The sequence below is a fragment of the Halichondria panicea genome, chromosome 6 (assembly GCF_963675165.1).
Source record: "Halichondria panicea chromosome 6, odHalPani1.1, whole genome shotgun sequence".
NCBI classification, from domain to species: domain Eukaryota; kingdom Metazoa; phylum Porifera; class Demospongiae; order Suberitida; family Halichondriidae; genus Halichondria; species Halichondria panicea.
The window spans coordinates 4,701,518-4,728,138 of record NC_087382.1 but is presented as its reverse complement, the minus strand read 5'-3'; the positions used below and the strand labels follow the sequence as shown (position 1 = coordinate 4,728,138).

At 39.8% G+C, this 26,621-nt stretch overlaps 3 protein-coding genes across 3 annotated transcripts; all 3 read right to left on the bottom strand.

The window, feature by feature from the left end:
• Window positions 1–1,718: 1,718 nt before the first annotated feature.
• On the bottom strand, window positions 1,719–7,087 carry LOC135336930 (probable outer membrane protein PmpB). The gene is made up of 2 exons (XM_064532802.1): window positions 6,980–7,087; window positions 1,719–6,893 (listed from the first exon to the last, which is right to left on the bottom strand). The coding sequence occupies exon 2, from the start codon at window positions 6,889–6,891 to the stop codon at window positions 1,864–1,866; it is 5,028 nt and encodes a 1,675-aa protein (XP_064388872.1). The 5' UTR covers window positions 6,892–6,893; window positions 6,980–7,087; the 3' UTR covers window positions 1,719–1,863.
• Window positions 7,088–10,438: 3,351 nt separating this feature from the next.
• On the bottom strand, window positions 10,439–15,330 carry LOC135336877 (uncharacterized). The gene is made up of 2 exons (XM_064532745.1): window positions 15,194–15,330; window positions 10,439–15,103 (listed from the first exon to the last, which is right to left on the bottom strand). The coding sequence occupies exon 2, from the start codon at window positions 15,099–15,101 to the stop codon at window positions 10,575–10,577; it is 4,527 nt and encodes a 1,508-aa protein (XP_064388815.1). The 5' UTR covers window positions 15,102–15,103; window positions 15,194–15,330; the 3' UTR covers window positions 10,439–10,574.
• A 3,432-nt stretch (window positions 15,331–18,762) lies between these two features.
• LOC135336917 (uncharacterized) lies at window positions 18,763–25,808 on the bottom strand. The gene is made up of 2 exons (XM_064532795.1): window positions 25,649–25,808; window positions 18,763–25,542 (listed from the first exon to the last, which is right to left on the bottom strand). Exon 2 carries the CDS (start codon window positions 25,526–25,528, stop codon window positions 18,959–18,961), a length of 6,570 nt encoding a protein of 2,189 aa, XP_064388865.1. The 5' UTR covers window positions 25,529–25,542; window positions 25,649–25,808; the 3' UTR covers window positions 18,763–18,958.
• Window positions 25,809–26,621: the final 813 nt, after the last annotated feature.

Genomic DNA, 26,621 nt, shown 5'->3' with positions numbered 1-26,621 from the left:
AAAGCTGACTGTGCCACACTGTTGCAGTCTTTTTAGCATAGCAGTCTATGGGGTAGCTATCAGAACGCTATTAGATGGGCTAGAAACCTTCACACTTTCTATCTACTTCCTTTAATCCACTTCCGTTTGCTGTGACGTAATTGTTTTCTGAACATAAACATTGTTATCCTGTATTAGCCGGTATCTGGCTAATGGTTAGTGCATGCGCAAGCACTCGATGCCAGGCCCACTCTTCAAGGAAGAGCGGCCTGGGATCAAGCAGCATTCTCATTACTTGTGGGACAGAGTGGGCACATACAGAAAGTTGACCTTTAGGTGAAGTTTCCGACCACTGCTTTTATGAGAGACACTCATTATCATTATTTGTGGTCAAGGATTGTGGTCAAGGGCCGGATATCATTATCTGGTACAAGGGCCAATAAACTGCTTGTGGCACGAATTGCCATGTAATAACTAATACTAATTTGTTGCATATAGAAACCAGCACCTATATACTTGCAGATTGATACCCCAAAAATTTGTAGCTATTTGCATTGTGCTGGAATCATGTGCTGCATGATCTGCGGAAGAGAGGGAATTATTCAGTGAGATTTCTATAGGTGGGTGGTGGGTTACGTGGCTGGAATTACAATTAGTAACTGCATGCATATTGCTGTCTTAGACTAGTATATTTACTATACAGAAACCACAATGTCTCATTCAGTGTATCACATATAAAACTGTATTCGATATAGAGAATGTTAGGCTCAGGTCTCAAAAGGTCACTTTGCCCCAGTTTTGCTTTGCCTCGATTCCAGGCCGCATTTAAATACGCGAAGTTTCCGACCTCCCACCCAAACTGTCAAATCACTGCTTTTATGAGAGACACTCATTATCATTATTAATTTTGTTGGACAGGAGTGTGAATACACTCAACTTGAGTCATGCAGCAATGCAACAAAGGTTATTATTATGTCCATGCTAAGGGAATCTGCTAATGGGCCACTAACTGAAAACATGTCAGAGCTATATAGAATATTCTACTATCAAAAAAACAATGGATGATTTTGATTAAACAATCCAACATCTGTGAGTGTGTATATAAAAGACTGCAATTTGGCTCAATTCAAACATTAATGGTTGAAGTATACCAAAAGTAAAGCATACATGACTTACTGTCTTATTACTTGATTAATTCACAATTACATGTAATACTCTCTGTCACATAAGTGTCCTGAGTGGTATAAGTGTACATAAATTTAATTACGTAGCTGTACTTTTGCTCCCATTACAGTTATGGGCCATAGGGATGATTGTTACCATCCACTGTAACACCAACAATATATGGAACTCAAGTGGCAAAACATTGAAACAATTATTACAATTTACCCAAAGGGAAAAGACACAACACTAACATTGTTAGTAAAATAGTTGCCCAGCATGCTTTAAATAATATATCAGAAAGACAACTTAATTTGCTATGTCAGATTCGTAGATCACATATACAATGAGTTTGTTCCTGTCCTGACTATTTGAGAGGTCGGCCTATCTATAGATCATTGTTCAGTAATTCTTCACTGTTTGACCTGAATCAGAAAAGCTGAAATATTCTCTAACGCGTCAATTGAACAAAATAGTAAAAATAGCTATAACCGGGAAAGCAACATGTATTAATTTTCGATAGCCAACATTTTGTGGAAATGAAATATTCATATATACATGTAGCACAACCATTTTTCAGTGTTAATACAGAAAGCCTATCTCTCTTTAAACTAAAATTGCCAACAACAGCTAATAACTATTCATGCAGCTAACTAGTGAAAACGAACATTGTTTTAAGCTGTACATGTAAAATTGTACCAATTAAGAAAATCAGTTCACACTTCATTGCGCACAGGGCCCGGAGATTTCTGTGTACGTAACAACAGGACGACGGTTTACTCTTTGAGGGGGAGGGGCTGGTCTGTAGTCATCTGTAGTGAGGGGGGCTAGCTCATCCATGTAAGAGAGTCTCAGCTGTTCCGGCCTCGTGGCTGGTCTGATGATGGGAGGAGTGATGTAGCGATCAGGGTCAGCTTCTTCCACTGCTCCATTTGTGTAAGGGGGTAGATTCACAATGTCTGTTTGCTCAGCATTATTAAGTTGTTCATCGTCATCATTGGCTGCGAACTGATGCATTGCCATGGCGTTCTTAGGTTGTTGGTTCTTTTTCTCTGTAGTAGTTCTCAAATTCTTTGTGGCTTCCTTTATCTTAAGCCATATTTTGGTGTTGTTTAGTATGAAGTGGTGGAAATGGTAGCTGATAATTGTCACAAAAAGGATGAATGCTATAGACATTGAAACAATGGTCAGTGTTTCTTGCTGTAGTCGTGTTTCAACAACATAGGAAGTGCCAATAGATAGAATGCCGAGATTAAGTAGAAATAATGCTTCTAGATATTCATTAAGGCGCTTTTTATACACTCGGTTGTTCAATGATATCAGTCCGAATGCAATACACCCAGCTGATAGAACAGGGAGAGAAGTATCTGTATCCATGGCAGCTACTAGATTATGAGTGATCAGAGCAAAGAGGAGCAGTCCCACCCAGTAGCGATGCTTGGGAGTGAATGGAGCATGGTATGCGTCCATGAAACCATTGTAGTATGTGTTCTTGGTCCATATCATAACCTCGGAACAGCGTGGAAGCCATTGTCCAAAGAAGAGCATTACAGTGAACAATCCACCAGCAATGAGGATTATGATAGCAGCAACAAGCTGAGGGATGTGATTGGGAGTGAAGTATTGCACATTGCCGTCAAACAACCAAACAACTTTGGTTGAACCGTCAGGATAATGCAAGTCTGTGAATTGTAGTGCTGCAACAATGAAACGTAAGAATTTAGAATAAGAGAGTAGGACGAGTGTGCCTAGGGTAGCAACTGGGTTCCTGTTGGAGAGGAGCTTTGAAAATGAGTCAAAGTACTTGCTCAAAAGTATAATAAGAAACATTAGAACAAATAGGTAAGTGGGGAAGACAAGTTGAATGAGCGCTTTTCCTTGAGAGCTCATTCCATTGTAAAAACATATCTCGATCCCCAGGTCAAGATTCACCCAAGATACAAAAACTGTTAAAAAGTTGTTTACACTAGGAAAGAAAATTGCTCTATTAGCAGCTACTATGTTGGCGTAAAAAATGAGGCCATGAATATTTCCAGTTGCTATAGTGATGTTGAGCACGAGAATTAAAGCAACTAGCAATATACCTGCCAGGGCAAATGGAATTAGTAGAAGAAGGTAAACATCAGAGCATTGTGCACATCTTGACGTAGCCAACACAAGACTGAGTCCTGGTTTACATTCTCCACACAAGACACCACTTCGATTGTAGGCACACTGTTCGTCAGGGTTGCTTAGATTGATGTTGACTGGTTTTTGTACACAATAGTCAAATGTACAATTGCTAACAACATAACCACTTCCGTTGGTGGTATTTGCGACTTTTATCCATATGTTACTTTCCAGTTTCATAGTTCCATTTTCCTCCGAACAGTGTGTTATTAGATAATCTTGTTGCAAGACTGGATCACAGTCACACTTGCATTCAATATCTGACTGAATTGGCTTGAGCCCAATAGAGCATGTGCAGGGTAGAAAAGAAATATTAATAAGTTGTCTTGAAATTCCCAAATTGATGCACGGACCATCAGCATAGAGTTCCACTTGAGCAGAACTGTCTTGTGAGAATACATTGTACTCTAATTCTGTGCACTGATTGCCAACTGTTTGTTCAGCCTGTCCTTCTTTGAGACGACCAACACCACTCTTAGTGATAACAGAACTGTGAATCGTGGTATTCATTGGATTTCCAACTTGGTCAACAGCCATAACACTAATTTTATACGTGTGTCCCTTTCTTGTAGAATTATAATCACTTTGTGAATAGTTACAAACAATTACTTGAACAGGCGAAGAGGAGATTGATAACTTTGTAGAGGGTTTAACAGTTCTTTTTATGTAGTCCAATCTAAAAAAAGTGTGATACTCAGCATTTCTATTAGCTGTACACCTGTCCAACAGACCACCGTAGATGTCTGCTCCTGACTGGGTAGCAGTGTTGTTAGTCATAAACGTGTTTAAAAAGTTTTTATTGTTAGGATTAATTATGCTGATATCATACAGTTTAATTGTTTGAATGAAGCAACCAGCAAAAATGGTGTGAATAGCATTACTTTTTTTTAACCTTCCTCTACAAGCACTCCTCTGTGTGTCATCTTCCACAAATATTCCCCCTCCATACTGAGCCGAGTTGTTGTCGATCATTAACTTGACATATAATTGATTTCCAAACCTATATTCTTCAGTCTGTTTACGTAGGTAGAGTTTTGAACCGTGCTGTAGATATAATCCACCTCCATTAGCATTTGCAGTGTTTGAGTCAATGTTGACGTACGACTGAGTAAGTTTAATTGTTGAAGATACTGCATGTATACCTCCACCATTATTCTTAGCAATGTTGTGAGCAATCACACTCTGATTAGTTGTACTCTGAAGAATTGCTAACATATATTCGAACTCAACTCTGCTTGAATGAGCGTAAATCCCTCCGCCATTATGTGCTGTATTTTGATAGATCTTTATTGGCTTATTTACAAAGAGTGTACTCTCTCTCAGAAATATCCCTCCTCCAGAGATAGCTGTGTTGTTGGTGATGATTACTCCTTCTGTGTTAATGTATATTTGACTCTGGTCAAGGCTTATAGCTCCACCCAATACACCACGATTGTTACTGAGTATTGTAGGTCCATTAAACTCTACTCGACTGTCCAAAGCATAGATGGGGCCATTACTATTAGTAATATTAGTGTTGTTGATGATCAAGGTGGATTGAGAAACAGCAATCACTGTACCATAGTTGTTTGTTAGCGTGCTGTCTGAAATGGCTTCACCCTCATAGACACCAACGTTGTGTTCAGAGATGGACACATTTCCTGAGAACGTACTGTCAGAGATGGACACGTTGCCTGATCTAACATAAATTGCTCCACCACTCCTCTTAGCTCTGTTGTTAGTCAGCTTACATTCAGAGATAGACACGTTACCTGACTGCATATAAATCGCTCCACCGCTCCTCTTAGCGCTGTTGTTTGTCAGCTTACTTTCAAAGATCGATAAAAAACTGCCTGATTCTACTCGAATCGCTCCACCAGTCCCGTAAGCTGCTTTGTTGTTTGTCAGCGTGCTGTTGGAGATGGACACGTTTTTGCCTTTGTAAACATGAATCGCTCCACCTCTCCTTCTAGCTCTGTTGCTAGTCAGCTCACAGTCGGTGATGAACACACTTTTTGATCCAACATGAATTGCTCCACCATCATAGTCAGCTATGTTTTTTGTCAACTCACAGTTAGAGATCGACACACTGCCTGATTCCACATGAATCGCTCCACCAGACCCGTTAGCTTTGTTGTTTGTCAGCGTGCTGTTGGAGATGGACACGTTTTGGCCTTTGTAAACATGAATCGCTCCACCTCTCCTGTTAGCTTTGTTGTTTGTCAGCGTGCTGTTGGAGATGGACACGTTTTGGCCTTTGTAAACATGAATCGCTCCACCTCTCCTGTTAGCTTTGTTGTTTGTCAGCGTGCTGTTGGAGATGGACACGTTTTGGCCTTTGTAAACATGAATCGCTCCACCTCTCCTTCTAGCTCTGTTGCTAGTCAGCTCACAGTCGGTGATGAACACACTTTTTGATCCAACATGAATTGCTCCACCATCATAGTTAGCTTTGTTTTTTGTCAGCTCACAGTTAGAGATCGACACACTGCCTGATTCCACATGAATCGCTCCACCAGACCCGTCAGCTTTGTTGTTTGTCAGCGTGCTGTTGAAGATGGACACATTTTTGGCTTTGTAAACATGAATTGCCCCACCGCCTCTCTTAGCTCTGTTGTTAGTCAGCTCACAGTCAGAAATGAATACATTTCTTGATCTAGCATAAATCGCTCCACCATAGTCAGCTGTGTTGTTTGTCAGCGTACTGTCAGAGATGAACATACTTCTTGATCTAGAATAGATCGCTCCACCATAGTCAGCTGCGTTGTTTGTCAGCGTACAGTCAGAGATGAACATACTATTGCCTGAGCTAACATAAATCGCTCCACCGTACAGATAAGCTTTGTTATTTGTGAAGTTACACCAAGTGATCACTACAGTACCAGATGCCAATTCTACTGCTCCTCCAATCTCAGCACTGTTATTGTTAAACTCTGTGTTGTTGATCAGAGAGTTGTTGGATTCAATGTCAACTGCACCTCCATTATTTCTAGTGAACACACTATTTGTTATGTGCACATCATCAGCCTCAACGTGCAGTGCCCGACCAGTGTTGTTCATAAAGAGAGTGCTCTCAATTGTCGCAGTTTGAGTATTAGTGATACGGAGTACATCATTATTATGGGCTTCCACTTGATTCAGTAATTCGAAGTCCGAAAAGTAGCAGCTGTCGATATAGATATCATTGGAACCGTCAATGAGCACACTTTGACGTGAGTTTCGTTCTCCAACATTCGCTCCAACAAAACCCAAGCGTTCAATATTTAATGCAGCAGTACCATCAAAACGTATAGTACCATTGCTATGGAATCTGACCACAGTTGTACTTTCTTTCTGGCCGGTGATATGCACGTGTGAAAAGTTACGAATCATAAACTGCTCTGTTAACTCATGATCTCCAGGTAGAAAGCTCAAGGTGAGATTGTCTCCACCAGATAACAGGTATGTTTGAACAAGCTGCTCGAGAGTAAAACAAGTTCCATTTTGATAGTCATTACACAAGTCGGTTGAATCCACTGGCACAATGTGATAGTGCTCACTCCTGGTAACAGTAGCTAGGGTCAGTAGCAGCACTAACCAGCTGAGAATATTTCTAGACAGCATATCTGAGGTGCATGTATAATGATGATTGAAAATGATTATACTGCTCCCAGAATGTATAATAATTATAGATGCTACTGCATCAACTCACTGTTAATAATGGATGTTGCACTCCTTTCTGTTCTACCACTTCTGGTAGTTAATGCTCTTCTTTGAAGGCAATCACTCTATATATACACATGCAGTTATAACATACATGTATGTGTAATAGTGTCATTCCAATGTTTTCTGTGGTTATATAACAGTGTTATTCCAATATCAGTGTTGTACTATAAACATTGCAGTATCTCCTGGAGAGTTCCTGCATTGGTACTGCATGCTTCAAGCGGTTGCATTCATTGTGCATTGGTGTGCTTTAGGCGTGCATATATAGAGTCGTGGTGATGTGTACACAATGAACTGCAGGAGCAGATCCAGGAAATTAAATTTACCACATTGGTGAGGTTGTGGAACAGGGCCGCGCAAAATGTGTTGGAGACACGCCCCCTTCCCTGCCCATTTAATTGAACTGTATAACAGGAAAAGTTGGCGAGCGTCTTAATTATTTTGGCGATTTGGTGAATTTTGCCAAAATGATAAGTTTACCAGTGGACTTGTTCAAATGCTTCATTCGTCAAATATAATACTCGCTAAATTTTCCCGTTATACAATAATGTCACAATCAAACAAAAAAATTGATATAAACAGTAGAGCATTTTTGTCTATCTATACTCTCCCAATGTTGCGCATGCATGCAGCCATTAGTGTGTCAGAAGCCAGCCCACTTCACTTTATTTACCTAGTTGTATAGACAGTGGGGATTGACCAAGCATTCATTGAAATCAGAATTAATGTGCATGTGTACCCCACATATGAATGCTTGGTCACAAATGCTTGGTTACGGTCAAGAGCACACACCCCATATAATGTCCCCGTACACACATTAATTCTGATTTCATGCTGGGAGATTTTGTAAATGTGCATGGCTACATTGCATGTGTAGACAAGCATTCAAATGTGGCCCTGCATGGGCCTGTGTCACAACGTATACCATGCAACACAATAGAGGCTGACTAAAGTCTATTTTGTTGAGTTTGACCTTCATAAAGTTGTAATAACTTTGTCATACTTCACTGAAATTTCAAATTTTCATATACCATTAGATTAATTCCTTGTTAAAAAGCACTTCTATCTATATGCTGTAGAGCTGATAAGCTGCAACCAGCTAAAAGTTAGCATTTTCCATGTAGAACTCCCTGTCAACCACATAAAGCATAAATGAAGCCATAATCAGTTGACCACATAACTTCCGGGGTAAAACTCAACGCACATATAGACTTATGCTGGAAGCTTAACTTCCTGCACAAATTAATTGAAATCATACTCTCAGACAAACAGAACACGTTAAAGTCTATTTGCGGCCCCGGAAGTTATGTGGTCAATTATGGCTTCATTAATGCTTTTATGTGCATGTGGTGGACAAGTACGTACTGTATGCCTGGGACTTCAGCATGGAAAATGCTAACTTTTAACCGGTTGGAGCTTACCAGCTCTATAGCATATAGATAGAAGCGCTTTTCAGCAAGGAATCCAATGAAACTTTGAATTTCAGTGAAGTATGACAAAATTATTGACAACTTTATGAAGGTTGAATTCAGACTTTAGTAATAATTTTTATTGCTTTCCCTGTATTATTGCATTGAACAAACAAAGCATTCATCGACCAAACATTAGGGGATTGACAGTGGGGACTAACCAAGCATTCATATGTGTGTACGTGTCACAACCAAACACCAAAAAAGCATTCATAGACCAAACATTCATACTAATGGAGATTGACAGTGGGGACTAACCAAGCATTCATATGTGGCCTTGGGTGTGCACATGTCACAACAACCGTGACCAACAAAGCATTCATAGACCACACATTCCTAATCATGTGGGGCACATAAATTAAGTAGACTGGTTGGGAATTATATTCGAGTGAGATGTATTTGAGATCAAAAGTGACGCACAGCACATACCCAATTGATGACTATCAGATCATAAATGTGGGGCGTGCGTGTGCACCCTCACAACTATATATAAACATCGTGCAGCGTAGACTAATTTATACTGGAAGCTACTTATACAGGCTATACACTTCCTGTAAACATTAATTGTTATGACAATGTACATTCAGTTAGGCAAACCATGCTCTTAGACACAAATTAATTGCATGTACAGAACACGTTAATATTGCTTTCCCTATAATTAAGTGCAATGAACACGTTACCCCCCTTCATCATATCAGACAGAAGCTGAAGCAACAGACTAGAACCAGTCACTCACACTATTGGCAACCATAATTATGCTTGCACTGTTGTTATGGTTACTACAGCAAAAAATTTATTCAGTATATACATGATGCTCCCGAGATTTTAGTCTGTGAACTGAACTTAGTTTGCAGTACTATAAAACAATGCTATAATTATTTGAGCGAGATGTATTTGAAATCAAAAGTGAGACACAACACGTACCCAATTGATGACTATATATCAGATCATAAAGCAGGAAAAAGAAGGGCTCAGTCCATGGAAGTTACGTCTATACTACAGCCATTCAATTGGAGCAGATATTGCAGAAAGTACCCCTTGCTAGATCTACTGTCAAATATTTTGGAGCTAGTGTCAGCTAATATTACCGATGTACACAAGGTAAACAAGCTCTCGAAGCAATGCTCTCAATGCAAATTCCTGTATGTATATAGCTACTAATTTTGAGAGAGGTACAAATAATGGTTTCAGTATAATGATGAGAATTAAGGAATGTCCATGCTAAGGGAATCTGCTAATGCGCTACCAACTGAAAACATGTCAGAGCTATATAATTATAATATTTTACTATCAAAAAACAGTGGATGATTTCGACTAAACAATCCAACATCTGTGAGTGTGTATAAGAGACTGCTCAATTCAAAAATTAATGGTTAATTAAAGTATCCCAAAAGTAAACAGGTTGAGGCGGGTATTCGACTAAGCATACATAACTGTACTGTCTTATTACTTGGATGATTAATTCATAATACTGTCTGTCACATAATTATTGCATATGTCCTGGTGGTACAAGATTATACATAAATTTAATATTATAATCATTATGTAGTTGTACTTTTGATCCCATTACAGCTAGTATGGGCCATAGGGATGATTGCTACCATCCGCTGTAACACCAACAACGGAGCTGGAGTTTCGAAATACAATTGTTGTACCCAAGACACAACACTAGTTGCCCAGCATGCTATACTTAAGTATATTTCGGAAAGTCAACTTTGCTATGTCAAATTCGTAGATCATTATATACAATGAGTTTGTTCCTGACTATTTGAGAGGTTGGCCTATCTATAGATCATTGTTCAGTAACTCTTCACTGTTTTACCCGAATCAGAAAAGCTCTAACGCGTCAATTGAAACAAAATAGTAAAAATAGCTAAGACTAAAACCGGGAAGGCAACATGCATTAATTTTTGATAGCCAACATTTTGTGGAAATGAAATATTCAATACAAATCATAATTATATACATGTAGCACAACCAGAAAGCCTATCTCTCTTTACTAAAATTATCAACAACAGCTAATAACTATTCATGCAGTTAACTAGTGAAAACGAACATTGTTTTTTAAGCTGTACATGTAAAATTGTATCAAGTAAGGCGGCAGTTCACACTTCATTGCGCACAGGGTCCGGTGATTTCTGTGTATGTAACAGCAGGACGACGGTTGACTCTTGGAGGGGGAGGGGCTGGTCTGTAGTCCTCTGTGGTGAGGGGGGCTAGTTCATCCATGTAGGAGAGTCTCAGCTGTTCCGGCCTCGTGGCTGGTCTGATGATGGGAGGAGTGATGTAGCGATCAGGGTCAGCTTCTTCCATGGCTCCATTTGTGTACGGGGGTGGATTCACAATGTTTATTTGCTCAGCATTATTAAGTTGCTCATCGTCATCATTGGCTGCAAGCTGATGCATTGCCATGGCATTCTTAGGTTGTTGATTCTTTTTCTCTGTAGCACCAATTCTCAACTTCTTTGTGACTTCCTTTATCTTAAGCCATATCTTGGTGGTCTTTAGTATGAAATGGTAGAAATGGTAGCTGATTATTATCACAAAAAGGATGAAAGCTATAGACATTGAAACAATGGTCAATGTTTCTTGCTGTTGGTGTGTTTCAACAACATAGGAAGTGCCAATAGATAGAATGCCGAGATTAAGCAGAAAGAATGTTTCTATATATTCATTAAATTGCTTTTTGTGCACTCGGTTGGTCAATGTTATCAGTCCGAATGCAATGCATCCAGCAGATAAAACAGGAAGAGACGTGTTTGGAGCCATGGAAACTACTAGATTATGAGCAATCAGAGCAAAGAGGAGCAGTCCCACCCAGTAGCGATGCTTGGGAGTGAATGGAGCATGGTATGCGTCCATGAAACCATTGTAGTATGTGTTCTTGGTCCATATTATAACCTTCGAACAGCGAGGAAACCATTGTCCAAAGAAGAGCATTACAGTGAACAATCCACCAGCAATGAGGATTATGATAGCAGCAATAAACTGAGGAATGTGAATGAAAGTGAAATATTGCACATTGCCGTCAAACAACCAAACAGTCTTGGTTGAACCATCAGGATAATGCAATTCTGTGTATTGTAGTGCTGCAACAATAAATCGTAAGAATTTAGAATAAGAGAGTAGGACGAGTGTGCCTAGGGCAGCAACTGGGTTCCTGTTGGAGAGGAGCTTTGAAAATGAGTCAAAGTACTTGCTCAAAAGTATAATAAGAAGCATTAGAAAAAATAGGTAAGTGGGAAAGACAAGTTGAATGAGCGCTTTTCCTTGAGAGTTCATTCCATTGTAAAAGCATATCTCGATTCCCAGGTCAAGATTCACCCATGATACAAAAACTGTTAAAAAGTTTTTTACACTAGGAAAGAAAATTGCTCTATTAGCAGCTACTACGTTGGCATAAAAAATGAGGCCATGAATATTTCCAGTTGCTATAGTGATGTTGAGCACGAGAATTAAAGCAACTAGCAATATGCCTGCCAGCGCAAATGGAATTAGTAGAAGAAGGTAAAGATTAGAGCATTCTTTACAGTTTGACGTAGCCAGCACAAGATTTAGTCCTGGTTCACATTCTCCACACAAGACACCACTTCGATTGTAAGCACATTGTTCGTCAGGGTTGCTTAGACTGATGTGGACTGGTTTTTCTACACAATAGTCAAATGCACAGTTACTAACAACATACCCTGTTTCATTGGTAGTATTTATGAACTGTATCCATATGTTGTTATTACTTTCCAGCTTTATGGTCCCATTTTCCTCAGAACAGTTTGTTATCTGATATACTTGCAAGTCTGGATCACAGTCACACTTGCACTCAATATCCGACTGAATTGGCTTGAGCCCAATAAGGCATGTGCAGGGTAGAAAAGAAATATTAATAAGTTGTCTTGAAATTCCCAAATTGATGCATGGACCTTCAGCATAGAGTTCCACTTGAGCAGACCTGTCTTGTGAGAACACATTGTACTCTAATTCTGTGCACTGATTGCCAACTTCTTGTTTTGCCTGTCCTTCTTTGAGACGAACAAATCCACTTTCACTGATAACAGAACTGTGAATTGTGGCATTTGTAGGATTTCCAACTTGGTCAATAGCCATAACACTGATTCTAAACATGTGCCCCTTTCTTGAAGAAATATGGTCATTATTGCAAATAATTACTTGAACAGGCCTAGAGGAGATTGATAATTTGGAGGAGGATTTCACAGTTTTAATTATGTATTCCAATCCATTTAAAGAATAGATGTGATATTTTGCTATACACCTGTCCAACAGACCTCCATAGATGTCTGCTCCTGACTGGGTAGCTGTGTTGTTAGCCATGAATGTGATGAAATAGCTTAGAGTTTTAGTTTTTCTTTGATTAAGCTCAATAGTTTGAATAAAACATTCAGAAAAAATTGTTTCTGTGGCCTCTCTTCCACACGCACTCGTCTGTGTGTCATCTTCCACAAATATTCCCCCTCCGTACTGAGCCAAGTTGTTGTTAATCATTAACTTGACATCAATCGTATTTTTTAATTTATCGATTTTTTTAAAAAGGTGGTATAATTTCGAACTTTGCTGTAAATACATTCCACCTCCACTAGCTTTAGCTGTGTTTGAGTCGATGTTGACGTATGATTGAATAAGTTCAATAGTTGAAGATACTGCTTGTATGCCTCCACCATTCTTAGCAGTGTTGTTAGCAATTTCACTTTGTTTAGACGAATATGGTTTATTAAATTTAATTATGCTTGAATAAGCATAAATCCCTCCGCCATTATGTGCTGTGTTGTGGTAGATCTCTATTGGCTTATTCACAAAAAGTGTACTTTCTCTCAGAAATATCCCTCCTCCAGAGATAGCTGTGTTGTTGGTGATGATAACTCCTTCTGTGTTAATGTACATTTGACTCCGGTCAAGGCTTATAGTTCCACCCAACACACCGCGATTGTTACTGAGTGTTGTAGGTCCAATAAACTCGACTCGACTGCCAAAAGCATAGATGGGGCCATTACTATTAGTAATATTAGTATTGTTGATGATCAAGGTGGATTGACGAAAAACAGCAATCACTGTACCATAGTTGTTTGTTAGGGTGCTGTCTGAAATGGCTTTACCCTCATAGACACCACCGTTGTGTTCGGAGATGGACACATTTCCTGAGAACGTACAGTCAGAGATGGACACGTTGCCTGAGCTAACATAAATTGCTCCACCACTCTTCTTAGCTCTATTGTTAGTCAGCTTACATTCGGAGATAGACACGTTGCCTGACCCTACACGAATTGCTCCTCCACCATTTTGTTCTACTCTGTTGTTTGTAACCTCACATTTGGAGATGAACATGTTGCCTGACAGCATACGAATCGCTCCACCGTTCCTCTTAGCGCTGTTGTTTGTCAGCTCACTTTCAAAGATCGACAAACTGCTTGATTCCACACGAATTGCTCCACCAGACCCACCAGCTTTGTTGTTTGTCAGCGTGCTGTTGGAGATGGACACGTTTTTGCCTTTGTAAACATGAATCGCTCCACCTCTCCTTCTAGCTCTGTTGTTAGTCAGTTCACTTTCAAAGATCGACAAACTGCTTGATTCCACACGAATTGCTCCACCAGACCCACCAGCTTTGTTGTTTGTCAGCGTGCTGTTGGAGATGGACACGTTTTTGCCTTTGTAAACATGAATCGCTCCACCTCTCCTTCTAGCTCTGTTGTTAGTCAGTTCACAGTCAGAGATGAACACACTTCTTGATCTAGCATAAATCGCTCCACCATAGTCAGCTGCGTTGTTTGTCAGCGTACTGTCAGAGATGGACACACTACTGCCTGAGCCAACATTAATCCCTCCACCAAACTGAGAAGCTTTATTATTTGTGAAGGTACACCGAGTGATCACTACAGTACCAGATACCACTTCTACTGCTCCCCCGTTTTCAGCACTGTTGTAGTTGAACTCCGCGTTGTTGATGTTGATCAGTATATTGTTTGATTTAATGTAAACTGCACCTCCATCATTTCTAGTGAACTCACTATTTGTTATGTACACATTATCAGCCTCAACGTGCAGTGCCCGACCAGTGTTGTTTATAAAGAGAGTGCTCTCAATTATTGCAGTTTGAGTATTAGCAATCTTAACTATGTGGGTTTCCACCTGATCGAGTAATGCAAAGATATTGAGTACTAAATGTTCCGCTTGATCAAAGTCCGAAAATTTGCAGTTGTCAATATAGATATTATTGGCACTATCAATGATCAACATTTGATGTGAGTTTTGTGGTCCAACATTCGCTCCAACGAAACCCAAGTTGTCAATACTCAATTCAGTAATACTAATAAAATGTATCACACCATTGCTATGGAATATGACTATAGTTGTACTTTTTTTCTGGCCGGTGATATGCACGTGTGAAAAGTTACGAATCAATAACTGCTCAGTTAACATATGATTTCCAGGTAGAAAGCTCAAGGTGAGATTGTCTCCACCAGATAACAGGTCTGTTTGAACAAGTTGCTCGAGAGTGAAACAAGTTCCATTTCGATAGTCATTACACAAGTCAGTTGAATCCACTGGCACAATGTGATAGTGCTCGCTCCTGGTAACAGCAGCCAGGGTCAGTAGCACTAACCAGCTGAGAATATTTCTAGACAGCATATCTGGTGAATGTATAATGATGGTTGTATAATGATTATAATAATTATACTGCTTCCAGATTGTATAATATAGATGCTACTGCATCAACTCACTGTTAATAATGGATGTTGCACTCCTTTCTGTTCTACCACTTCTGCTAGTTAATGCTCTTCTTTGAAGGCAATCACTCTATAAATACACAGTTATCATACATGTATGTAATAGTGTTCTTCCAATATTTTCTGTGGTTATATAACAGTGTTATTCCAATATCAGTGTTGTACTATAAACATTGCAGCATCACCTGGCTGTTAATTAATTTTTGGAAGGTTCTCCCCTAGGTAGTAACCTAGACACAACTGTGTCTAGGCTGATCTGGATGCCTAATTAGGACTAGGGTAATGTGTACACACACACACTTACTTGTAGTGTTTCTTTTCAGTGGGGCCCATTGATAGTGCGCCATTGTGATGAGTGAGTAGTAGGGAGCACACAATCACCACTCCCCACACGTACAATACCATTGTCACTATCTGTACAATGGTTCTACTTTAGACTAGGTATATGTGCTGCATTTGGAGATTTCCTGCATTGATACCACATGCTTCAAGCGATTGCATTCATTGTGCGTTGGTGCAATGTGCTTTAGGCGTGCATATATAGAGTCTTGGTGATGTGTACACAATGAACTGCAGGAGCAGATCCAGGAAATTTAGCACATTGGTGAGGTTGTTGAACAGGGCCGCGCAAAATGTGTTGGAGACACGCCCCCTTCCCTGCCCATTTAATTGAACTGTATAACAGGAAAAGTTGGCGAGCGTCTTAATTATTTTGGCGATTTTGGTGAATTTTGCCAAAATGATAAGTTTACCAGTGGACTTGTTCAAATGCTTCATTTGTCAAATACAATACTTGCCAAATTTTCCCGTTATAATAATATCACAATAAAAAAAATTGATATAAACAGTCAGAAAAATATTAGAGAGCATTTTTTTTCTATCTATACTATCACAATGTTGCGCATGCAGCCATTATTATTTAGTGTGTCAGAAGCCAGCCCACTTCACTTTATTTACCTAGTTGTATAGAGTGTGGGGATTGACCAAGCATTCATATGTGGGGTACACACTGATTTCACGCTGGGAGATTTTGTAAATGTGGCTACATTGCATGTGTATAGACAAGCATTCAAATGTGGCCCTGCATGGACCTGTGTCACAACGTATCATGCAACACAATAGAGGCTGACTAAAGTCTATTTGTGTTGAGTTTGACCTTCATAAACTTTGTCATACTTTACTGAAATTTCAAAGTTTCATAGATTAATTCCTTGTTAAAAAGCACTTCTATCTATATGCTGTAGAGCTGAAAAGCTGTAACCTTAGCATTTTCCATGTAGAACTCCCTCTCAACCACATAAAGCATAAATGAAGCCATAATCAGTTGACCACATATCTTCCGGGGTCAAACTCAACGCACATATAGACTTATGCTGGAAGCTTAACTTCCTGCACAAATTAATTGTTATGACCAGAAATCATGCTCTCAGACAAACAGGTTAAAGTCTATTTGCGGCCCCGGAAGTTATGTAGTCAATTATGGCTTCATTAATGCTTTTATGTGCATGTGGTGGACAAGTACGTACTGTATGCCAGGGACTTCAGCATGGAAAATGCTAACTTTTAACCGGTTGGAGCTTACCAGCTCTATAGCATATAGATAGAAGCGCTTTTCAGCAAGGAATCCAATGAAACTTTGAATTTCAGTGAAGTATGACAAAATTATGACAACTTTATGAAGGTTGAACTCAGACTTTAGTAATTATTGCTTTCCCTGTATTATTGCATTGAACAAACAAAGCATTCATAGACCAAACATTAGGGGATTGACAGTGGGGGCTGACCAAGCATTCATATGTGTGTACGTGTCACAACCAAACACCAAAAAAGCATTCATAGACCAAACATTCATACTAATGGAGATTGACAGTGGGGACTAACCAAGCATTCATATGTGGCCTTGGGTGTGTACATGTCACAACAACCGTGACCAACAAAGCATTCATAGACCACACATTCCTAATCATGTGGGGCACATAAATTAAGTAGACAGGTTGGGAATTATATTCGAGTGAGACGTATTTAAGATCAAAAGTGACGCACAGCACATACCCAATTGATGACTATCAGATCATAAATGTGGGACGTGCGTGTGCATCCTCACAACTATATATAAACATCGTGCAGCATAGACTAATTTATACTGGAAGCTACTTATATAAGCTATACACTTCCTGTACACATTAATTGTTATGACAATGTACATTCAGTTTAGACAAGCCATGCTCTTAGACACAAATTAATTGCATGTACAGAACACATTAATATTGCTTTCCCTATAATTAAGTGCATTGAACACGTTACCCCCCTTCATCATATCAGACAGAAGCTGAAGCAACAGACTAGAACCAGTCACTCACACTATTGGCAACCATAATTATGCTTACACTGTTGTTATGGTTACTACAGCAAAAAATTTATTCAGTATATACATGATGCTCCCGAGATTTTAGTCTGTGAACTGAACTTAGTTTGCAGTACTATAAAACAATGCTATAATTATTCGAGCGAGATGTATTTGAGATCAAAAGTGAGGCACAACATGTACCCAATTGATGACTATATCATAAAGCAGGAAAAAGAAGGGCTCAGTCCATGGAAGTTACGTCTATACAACAGCCATTCAATTGGAGCAGATATTGCAGAAAGTATACCCCTTGCTAGATCTACTGTCAAATATTTTGGAGCTAGTGTCAGCTAATATTACCGATGTACACAAGGTAAACAAGCTCTCGAAGCAATGCTCTCAATGCAAATTCCTGTATGTACTAATTTTGAGAGAGGTACAAATAATGGTCTCAGTATAATGATGAGAATTAAGGAATGTCCATGCTAAGGGAATCTGCTAATGCGCTACCAACTGAAGACGTGTCAGAGCTATATAATTATAATATTTTACTATCAAAAAACAGTGAATGATTTCGATTAAACAATCCAACATCTGTGAGTTTGTATAAGAGACTGCTCAATTCAAAAATTAATGATTAAAGTATCCCAAAAGTAAACAGGTTGAGGCGGGTATTCGAGACTAAGCATACATGACTGTACTGTCTTATTACTTGGATGATTAATTCATAATACTGTCTGTCACATAATTATTGCATAATTATGTCCTGATGGTACAAGATAATTTAACATTATACGTAGCTGTACTTTTGATCCCATTACAGCTAGTATGGGCCATAGGGATGATTGCTACCATCCGCTGTAACACCAACAACGGAGCTGGAGTTTCAAAACATTGAAATACAATTGTTGTACCCAAAAGGAAGACACAACACTAACAATGTTAGTTGCCCAGCATGCTACTTAAATATATTTCGGAAAGTCAACTTTGCTATGTCAGATTCGTAGATTATAATTATACAATGAGTTTGTTCTTGAATATTTGAGAGGTTGGCCTATCTATAGATCATTGCTCAGTAATTCTTCACTGTTTGACCCGAATCAGAAAAGCTAAAATATTCTCTAACGCGTCAATTGAACAAAATGGTAAAAATAGCTAAGACTATAACCGGGAAGGGAACATGCATTAATTTTCGATAGCCAACATTTTGTGGAAATGAAATATTCAATACAAATCATAATTATATATACATGTAGCACAACCATTTTTTCAGTGTTAATACAGAAAGCCAATCTCTCTTTAAACTAAAATTGTCAACAACAGCAAATAACTATTCATGCAGATAACTAGTGAAAACGAACATTGTTTTAAGCTGTACATGTAAAATTGTACCAAGTAAGGCAGTTCACACTTCATTGCGCAAAGGGCCCGGCGATTTCTGTGTGTGTAACAGTAGGACGACGGTTGACTCTTTGAGGGAGAGGGGCTGGTCTGTAGTTCTCTGTGGTGATGGGGGCTAGTTCATCCATGTAGGAGAGTCTCAGCTGTTCCGGCCTCGTGGCTGGTCTGATGATGGGAGGAGTGATGTAGCGATCAGGGTCAGCTTCTTCCACGGCTCCACCAGTGTAAAGGGGTGGATTCACAATGTGTATTTGCTCAGCATTATTAAATTGCTCATCATCATCATTGGCTGCAAGCTGATGCATTGCCATGGCGTTGTTAGGTTGTTGATTCTTTTTGTCTGCAGTACCAGTTCTTGTGACTTCCTTTATCTTAAGCCATATTTTGGTGTTCTTTAGTATGAAGTGGTGGAAATGGTAGCTGATTATTATCACAAAAAGGATGAAAGCTATAGGCATCGAAACAATGGTCAGTGTTTCTTGCTGTTGGTGTGTTTCAACAACATACGAAGTCCCAATAGATAGAATACCGAGATTAAGTAGAAATAATGCTTCTAAATATTCATTAAATCGCTTTTTATACACTCGGTTGTTCAATGCTATCAGTCCGAATGCAATACACCCAGCTGATAGAACAGGGAGAGAAGTGTCTGTATCCATAGCAGCTACTAAATTATAAACAATCAGAGCAAAGAGAAGCAGTCCCACCCAGTAGCGATGCTTGGGAGTGAATGGAGCATGGTATGCGTCCATGAAACCATTGTAGTATGTGTTCTTGGTGCATATCATAACCTTGGAACAGCGAGGAAACCATTGTCCAAAGAAGAGCAGTACAGTGAACAATACACCGGCAATGAGGATTATGATAGCAGCAACAAACTGAGGGATGCGAATGGGAGTGAAGTATTGCACATTGCCGTCGTACAGCCAAACAACTTTGGTCGAACCGTCAGGATAATGCAATTCTGTGAATTGTAGTGCTGCAACAATAAACCGTAAAAATTTAGAATAAGAGAGTAGGACAAGTGTGCCTAGGGCAGCAACTGGGTTCCTGTTGGAGAGGAGCTTTGCAAATGAGTCAAAGTACTTGCTCAAAAGTATAATAAGAAGCATTAGAACAAATAGGTAAGTGGGAAAGACAAGTTGAATGAGCGCTTTTCCTTGAGAGTTCATTCCATCGTAAAAGCAAGTCTCGATTCCCAAGTCAAGATTCACCCATGATACAAAAACTGTTAAAACATTTTTTACACTAGGAAGGAAAATTGCTCTATTAGCAGCTACTATGTTGGCGTAAAAAATGAGGCCATGAATATTTCCAGTTGCTATAGTGATATTGAGTACGAGAATTGAAGCAACTAGCAATATGCCTGCCAGTGCAAATGGAATTAGTAGAAGAAGGTAGAGATTAGAGCATTCTTTACAGTTTGACGTAGCCAACACAAGACTGAGTCCTGGTTCACATTCTCCACACAAGACACCACTTCGATTGAAGGCACACTGTTCGTCAGGGTTGCTTAGACTGATGTTGATTGGTTTTTCTACACAATAGTCAAATGCACAGTTACTAACAACATACCCTGTTTTGTTGGGAGTATTTATGAATTCTATCCATATGTTGTTATTACTTTCCAGCTTTATGGACCCATTTTCCTCAGAACAATTTGTTATCTGATATAGTTGTTGCAAGTCTGGATCACAGTCACATTTGCACTCAATATCGGACTGAATTGGTTTTAGTCCGACAGGGCATGTGCAGGGTAGAAAAGAAATATTAATAACTTGTCTCGAAATTCCCAAATTCATGCATGGACCATCAGCATAGAGTTCTACTTGAGCAGAGCTGTCTTGTGAGAATACATTGTACTCTAATTCTGTGCATTGATTGCCAACTACTTGTTCAGATTGTCCTTCTTTGAGACGACCAACACCACTATTAGTGATAACAGAACTGCGAATTGTGGCATTGATTGGATTTCCAACTTGGTCAAAAGCCATAACATTGATTTTGTATGTGTGTCCCTTTTTCGTGAAAACATAGTCACTTTGTGAATGGTTGCAAAAAGTTACTTGAATAGGCGAAGAGGAAATTGATAACTCAGTATATGGTTTTACGGTTCTTTTTATGTAGTCCAATCCATTTGAAGAATTGTAATATTCAGCATTTTGTTCTGCTGTGCACCTGTCCAACAGACCTCCATAGATATCTGCTCCTGACTGAGTAGCTGTGTTATTAGTCATGAATGTGTTGAAATGGTTTATTTTGGGTTCGGGTTCCATTAAGTTTATTGTTTGAATAAAGCAGTCCTCAAAAATAGTTTGAATAGCACCAGTTTCTGTGACCCCTCCTCTGCAGGCACCACTCTCTGTGTCATCCGCCACAAATATTCCCCCTCCATACTGAGCCGAGTTGTTGTTGATCAATAATGATACGAACGTCATTTTATGCTGATTCTTTTTTGCTACATGTTCATGGTCTTTTTTAAATAAGTACAGTCTTGAACTTTGCCGTAGAAACACTCCACCTCCACTAGCAGTTGCGGTGTTTGAGCCGATGCTGACGTGTGAGTGTGTTAGTTTAATGGTTGTAGCTACTGCATAAATACCTCCACCATTTCCAGCAATGTTGTCAACAATCTCACTTCGTATATTTGCAGACGCAGATTGAAAATCAACTCTACTAGAATGAGCATAAATTCCTGCACCATCCTGGTGTGCTGTGTTGAGATTGATCTTTATTGGCTCATTTACAGAGAGTGTACTCACTCTTAGAAATATTCCTCCTCCAGAGGTAGCTGTGTTGTTTTTCAGCATACTGTCCGAAATGGACACAGTACTGCCAAGGTCACAATGGATCAATCCACCATTCGCGACAGCACGATTGTTTGTCAGTGTGCTGTCTGAGATAGACACACTGCTTGAGTAAACACCGATCGCTCCACCACTCCTGTCAGCAATGTTGTTTGTAAGTGTGCTGTTGGAGATGGACACACTTCCTGAGTAAGTATCAATTGCTCCACCATTCCTCTTAGCACTGTTCTTTTCTAGTATGCTGTCAGAGATAGACACATTGCCTGAGTCAATATTTATCGCTCCACCCCAAATTTCAGCTCTATTGTTTATCAGATTGCTATCGGATATGGTCACGCTGCTGTTTGAAGTAACACCAATCGCTCCACCATTCCTTTTAGCACTGTTGTTTGTCAGTGTGCTGTTGAAGATGAACATAATGCTTGAGGAAGCATCAATCGCTCCACCGTAGTCAGCAGTGTTATCTGTCAGTATGCTGTCGGAGATAGACACACGGCTTGAGTCAACATTTATCGCTCCACCCCAAATGTTAGCTCTGTTGTTCGTCAAGTTGCTATCAAATATGTTCAAATTGCCTGATTGAACACCAATCGCTCCACCACTCCCATCAGCGGTGTTGTTTCTTAATATACTGTTGAAGATGGACACAATGCTTGAGGAAGAAGCATCAATAGCTCCACCATTCATTGCAGCAATGTTGTAAACAGGTCCACCATACATTATAGCACTGTTGTTTATCAGTGTGCTGCCGGAAATAGATACATTGCCTGAATCAACATTTATCACTCCACCCCAAATTTTAGCTCTGTTGTTCGTTAAGTTGCTATCAAATATGTTCAAATTGCCTGATTGAACACCAATCGCTCCACCACTCCCATCAGCAGTGTTGTTTGTTAGTGTTGTGTTATTGGAAATAGATACACTGCCTGATTCAACATTTATCGCTCCACCCCAAATTTTAGCTCTGTTGTTTGTCAGGTTGCTATCGGATATGGTCACACGGCTGCCTGAAGTAACACCAAACGCTCCACCACTCTCGTCAGCGGTGTTGTTTCTTAATATACTGTTGAAGATGGACACAATGCTTGAGAAAGAAGCATCAATAGCTCCACCATTCATTGTAGCAATGTTGTTTGTCAGTGTGCTGTCGGAAATAGATACACTGCCTAAATCAACATTTATCACTCCACCTGAAATTTTAGCTCCGTTTTTTGTCAGGTTGCTATCGGATATAGTCACACGGCTGCTTGAAGTAACACCAAATGCTCCACCGCTCCCGTCAGCGGTGTTGTTTCTTAATATACTGTTGAAGATGGACACAATGCTTGAGGAAGAAGCATCAATAGCTCCACCATTCATTGTAGCAATGTTGTTTGTCAGTGTGCTGTCGGAAATAGATACACTGCCTAAATCAACATTTATCACTCCACCTGAAATTTTAGCTCCGTTTTTTGTCAGGTTGCTATCGGATATAGTCACACGGCTGCTTGAAGTAACACCAAATGCTCCACCGCTCCCGTCAGCGGTGTTGTTTCTTAATATACTGTTGAAGATGGACACAATGCTTGAGGAAGAAGCATCAATAGCTCCACCATTCATTGTAGCAATGTTGTTTGTCAGTGTGCTGCCGGAAATAGATACATTGCCTGAATCAACATTTATCGCTCCACCCCAAATTTTAGCTCTGTTGTTCGTCAAGTTGCTATCAAATATGTTCAAATTGCCTGATTGAACACGAATCGCTCCACCACTCCCATCAGCAGTGTTGTTTGTCAGTGTTGTGTTATTGGAAATAGATACACTGCCTGATTCAACATTTATCGCTCCACCCCAAATTTTAGCTCTGTTGTTTGTCAGGTTGCTATCGGATATGGTCACACGGCTGCCTGAAGTAACACCAAACGCTCCACCACTCCCGTCAGCGGTGTTGTTTCTTAATATACTGTTGAAGATGGACACAATGCTTAAGGAAGAAGCATCAATAGCTCCACCATTCATTGCAGCAATGTTGTTCGTCAGTGTGCTCCCGGAAATAGATACATTGCCTGAATCAACATTTATCGCTCCACCTGAAATTTTAGCTCTGTTGTTCGTCAAGTTGCTATTGGATATGGTCACGCTGCTGTCTGAAGTAACACCAATTGCTCCACCATTCCTTTTAGCACTGTTGTTTGTCAGTGTGCTGTTGAAGATGGACATAATGCTTGAGGAAGCATCAATAGCTCCACCACTACTGTCAGCAGTGTTATCTGTCAGTATACTGTCGGAGATAGACACACGGCTTGAGTCAACATTTATCGCTCCACCCCAAATTTTAGCTCTGTTGTTCGTCAAGTTGCTATCAAATATGTTCAAATTGCCTGATTGAACACCAATCGCTCCACCACTCCCATCAGCGGTGTTGTTTCTTAATATACTGTTGAAGATGGACACAATGCTTGAGGAAGAAGCATCAATAGCTCCACCATTCATTGCAGCAATGTTGTTTGTCAGTGTGCTGCCGGAAATAGATACATTGCCTGAATTAACATTTATTGCTCCACCCCAATTAGCTCCATTGTTTTTCAGGTTACTATCATATATGGTCACACGGCTGGTGGAAGAAGCATCAATAGCTCCACCATTCTTTGCAGCAATGTTGTTTGTCAGTGTGCTGCCGGAAATAGATACACTGCCTAAATCAACATTTATCACTCCACCTGAAATTTTAGCTCCGTTGTTTGTCAGGTTGCTATCGGATATAGTCACACGGCTGTTTGAAGTAACACCAAACGCTCCACCACTCCTGTCAGCGGTGTTGTTTGTTAATATACTGTTAAAGATGGACACAATGCTTGAGGAAGAAGCATCAACAGCTCCACCATTCATTATAGCAGTGTTGTTTATCAGTGTGCTGCCGGAAATAGATACATTGCCTGAATCAACATTTATCGCTCCACCCCAATTAGCTCCATTGTTTTTCAGGTTGCTATCGGATATGGTCACACTGCTGCCTGAAGTAACATAAAGCGCTCCACCATCCTGAGAAGCTTTGTTATTTGTAAAGTTACACCAAGTGATCACTACAGTACCAGATATCACTTCTACTGCTCCTCCATTCTCAGCACTGTTGTAGTTGAACTCTGTGTTGTTGATCTGTGTGTTGTTTGATTGAATGTCAACTGCACCTCCATCATTTCTAGTGAACACACTCTTTGTTATGTACACATCATCAGCCTCGATGTGCAGTGCCCGATCAATGTTCTTCATAAAGAGAGTGCTTTCAATTGTTGCAGTTTGAGTATTAGTAATCTTAACTATATCTGCCTGATTGAGTAAATCAAAGTTCGTAAAGTAGCAGTCGTTGATATAGACATCGTGGGCACTGTCAACGATCAATCCTGGATGTGAGTTTGGTGATCCCAAATTCACTCCAATGAAACCAAAACGTTCAATGCTCAATTTGGTAATACTAACAAAACGTATTACACCATTGCTATGGAATCTGACTACAGTTGTATTTTCCGGCAGGCCAGTGAGATGCACATGTGAGAAGTTACGAATCCATAACTGCTCAGTTAACACATGATCTCCAGGTAGAAAGCTCAAGGCGAGATTGTCTCCACCAGATAACAAGTCGGTTTCAACAAACTGCTCGAGAGTAAAACAAGTTCCATTTCGATATCCATTACATAAGTCAGTTGAATCCACTGGCACAATGTGATAGTGCTCGCTCCTGGTAACGGTAGCTAGGGTCAGTAGCACCACCCAGTTGAGAATATTTCTAGACAGCATGTCTAGCCGTATACCTGAGGTGCATGTGGATGATGATTGTAAAAGATCGTACTACTCCCAGAATAGCTATTAAAGTGCATACTGCATATACCCTGTAGATCTATACTGTCTTCAACTCACTGTTTAAAATGGATGCCTCTCTCTCTTTAATTTTCTGCTGTACCAAGTTAGCCTTCTTTTGAATCCTAGTGATTGCCTCATCATATATATACACATAGCACGACTCTGCTGTGTTGTCTGATATCTATAAGGAAGTAGACTTAACATCCTCTCATAAAGTTCCCGCAGCTGCCGAAATCATCGTACAAAGCTGGAACATGTAAAAGCATGCACTGAAGCCTCACTTTATGTGTGGTAAAAATCTTAATTATTGATTGTGTTATGATCTCCCAGCCAAACCGGGTGTTTTCGGGAAATAAACATGAAACACCTAGTGTGGGTAGCTACGTAGGAGGCCATAATAACCAATAGCATCAACAACCTAATTAGATCTATCAAAATGTGCATGCCACTTTCAGTTTGTCCCAGATCTGAACATACCATACAATAGGCCTTTCCAAGAGCTTTAAAGTACATCTTTACTCCATTGCATATTTTTTATATTGGTAGGGTTAACTGGTCAGACAATACTGTCTTGTACTCAAGGTCAGAAGTTAGTTTGAGCCTCTAATACCCGAGAAAATACGTTGCAGTTTAACACAATTCCACCCACCTTTTATTTTATTTGGAATCCTCAAACACACACGCACACACATGCAAACATACCGGTATAGTTCAGATACAGTTAACCTATTAGATATACTAGGTTCCCCGGCCTGAGGACTATTCGTATGACCACTCCCCTCCGGAGGTTCCACCTGGACTTCAAGACAGAGATACAATATGTCTATGAGAACAGTTTAGCGCTTGGATCACCCGGTGTTAATTCAAGCTTTACAGTCACTGTGTGTCAGTGAGGTGGTGATGGGAATGGCTTGACAAGTTATGACTGATAGACAGGCATCACTAAAATATGATGCCGCTGAGTATAAAAAACATAATTGTAATGGGACCAAAGTGTGCAGTGTTCAACTGCACCAGCTCTTGTTTCTGT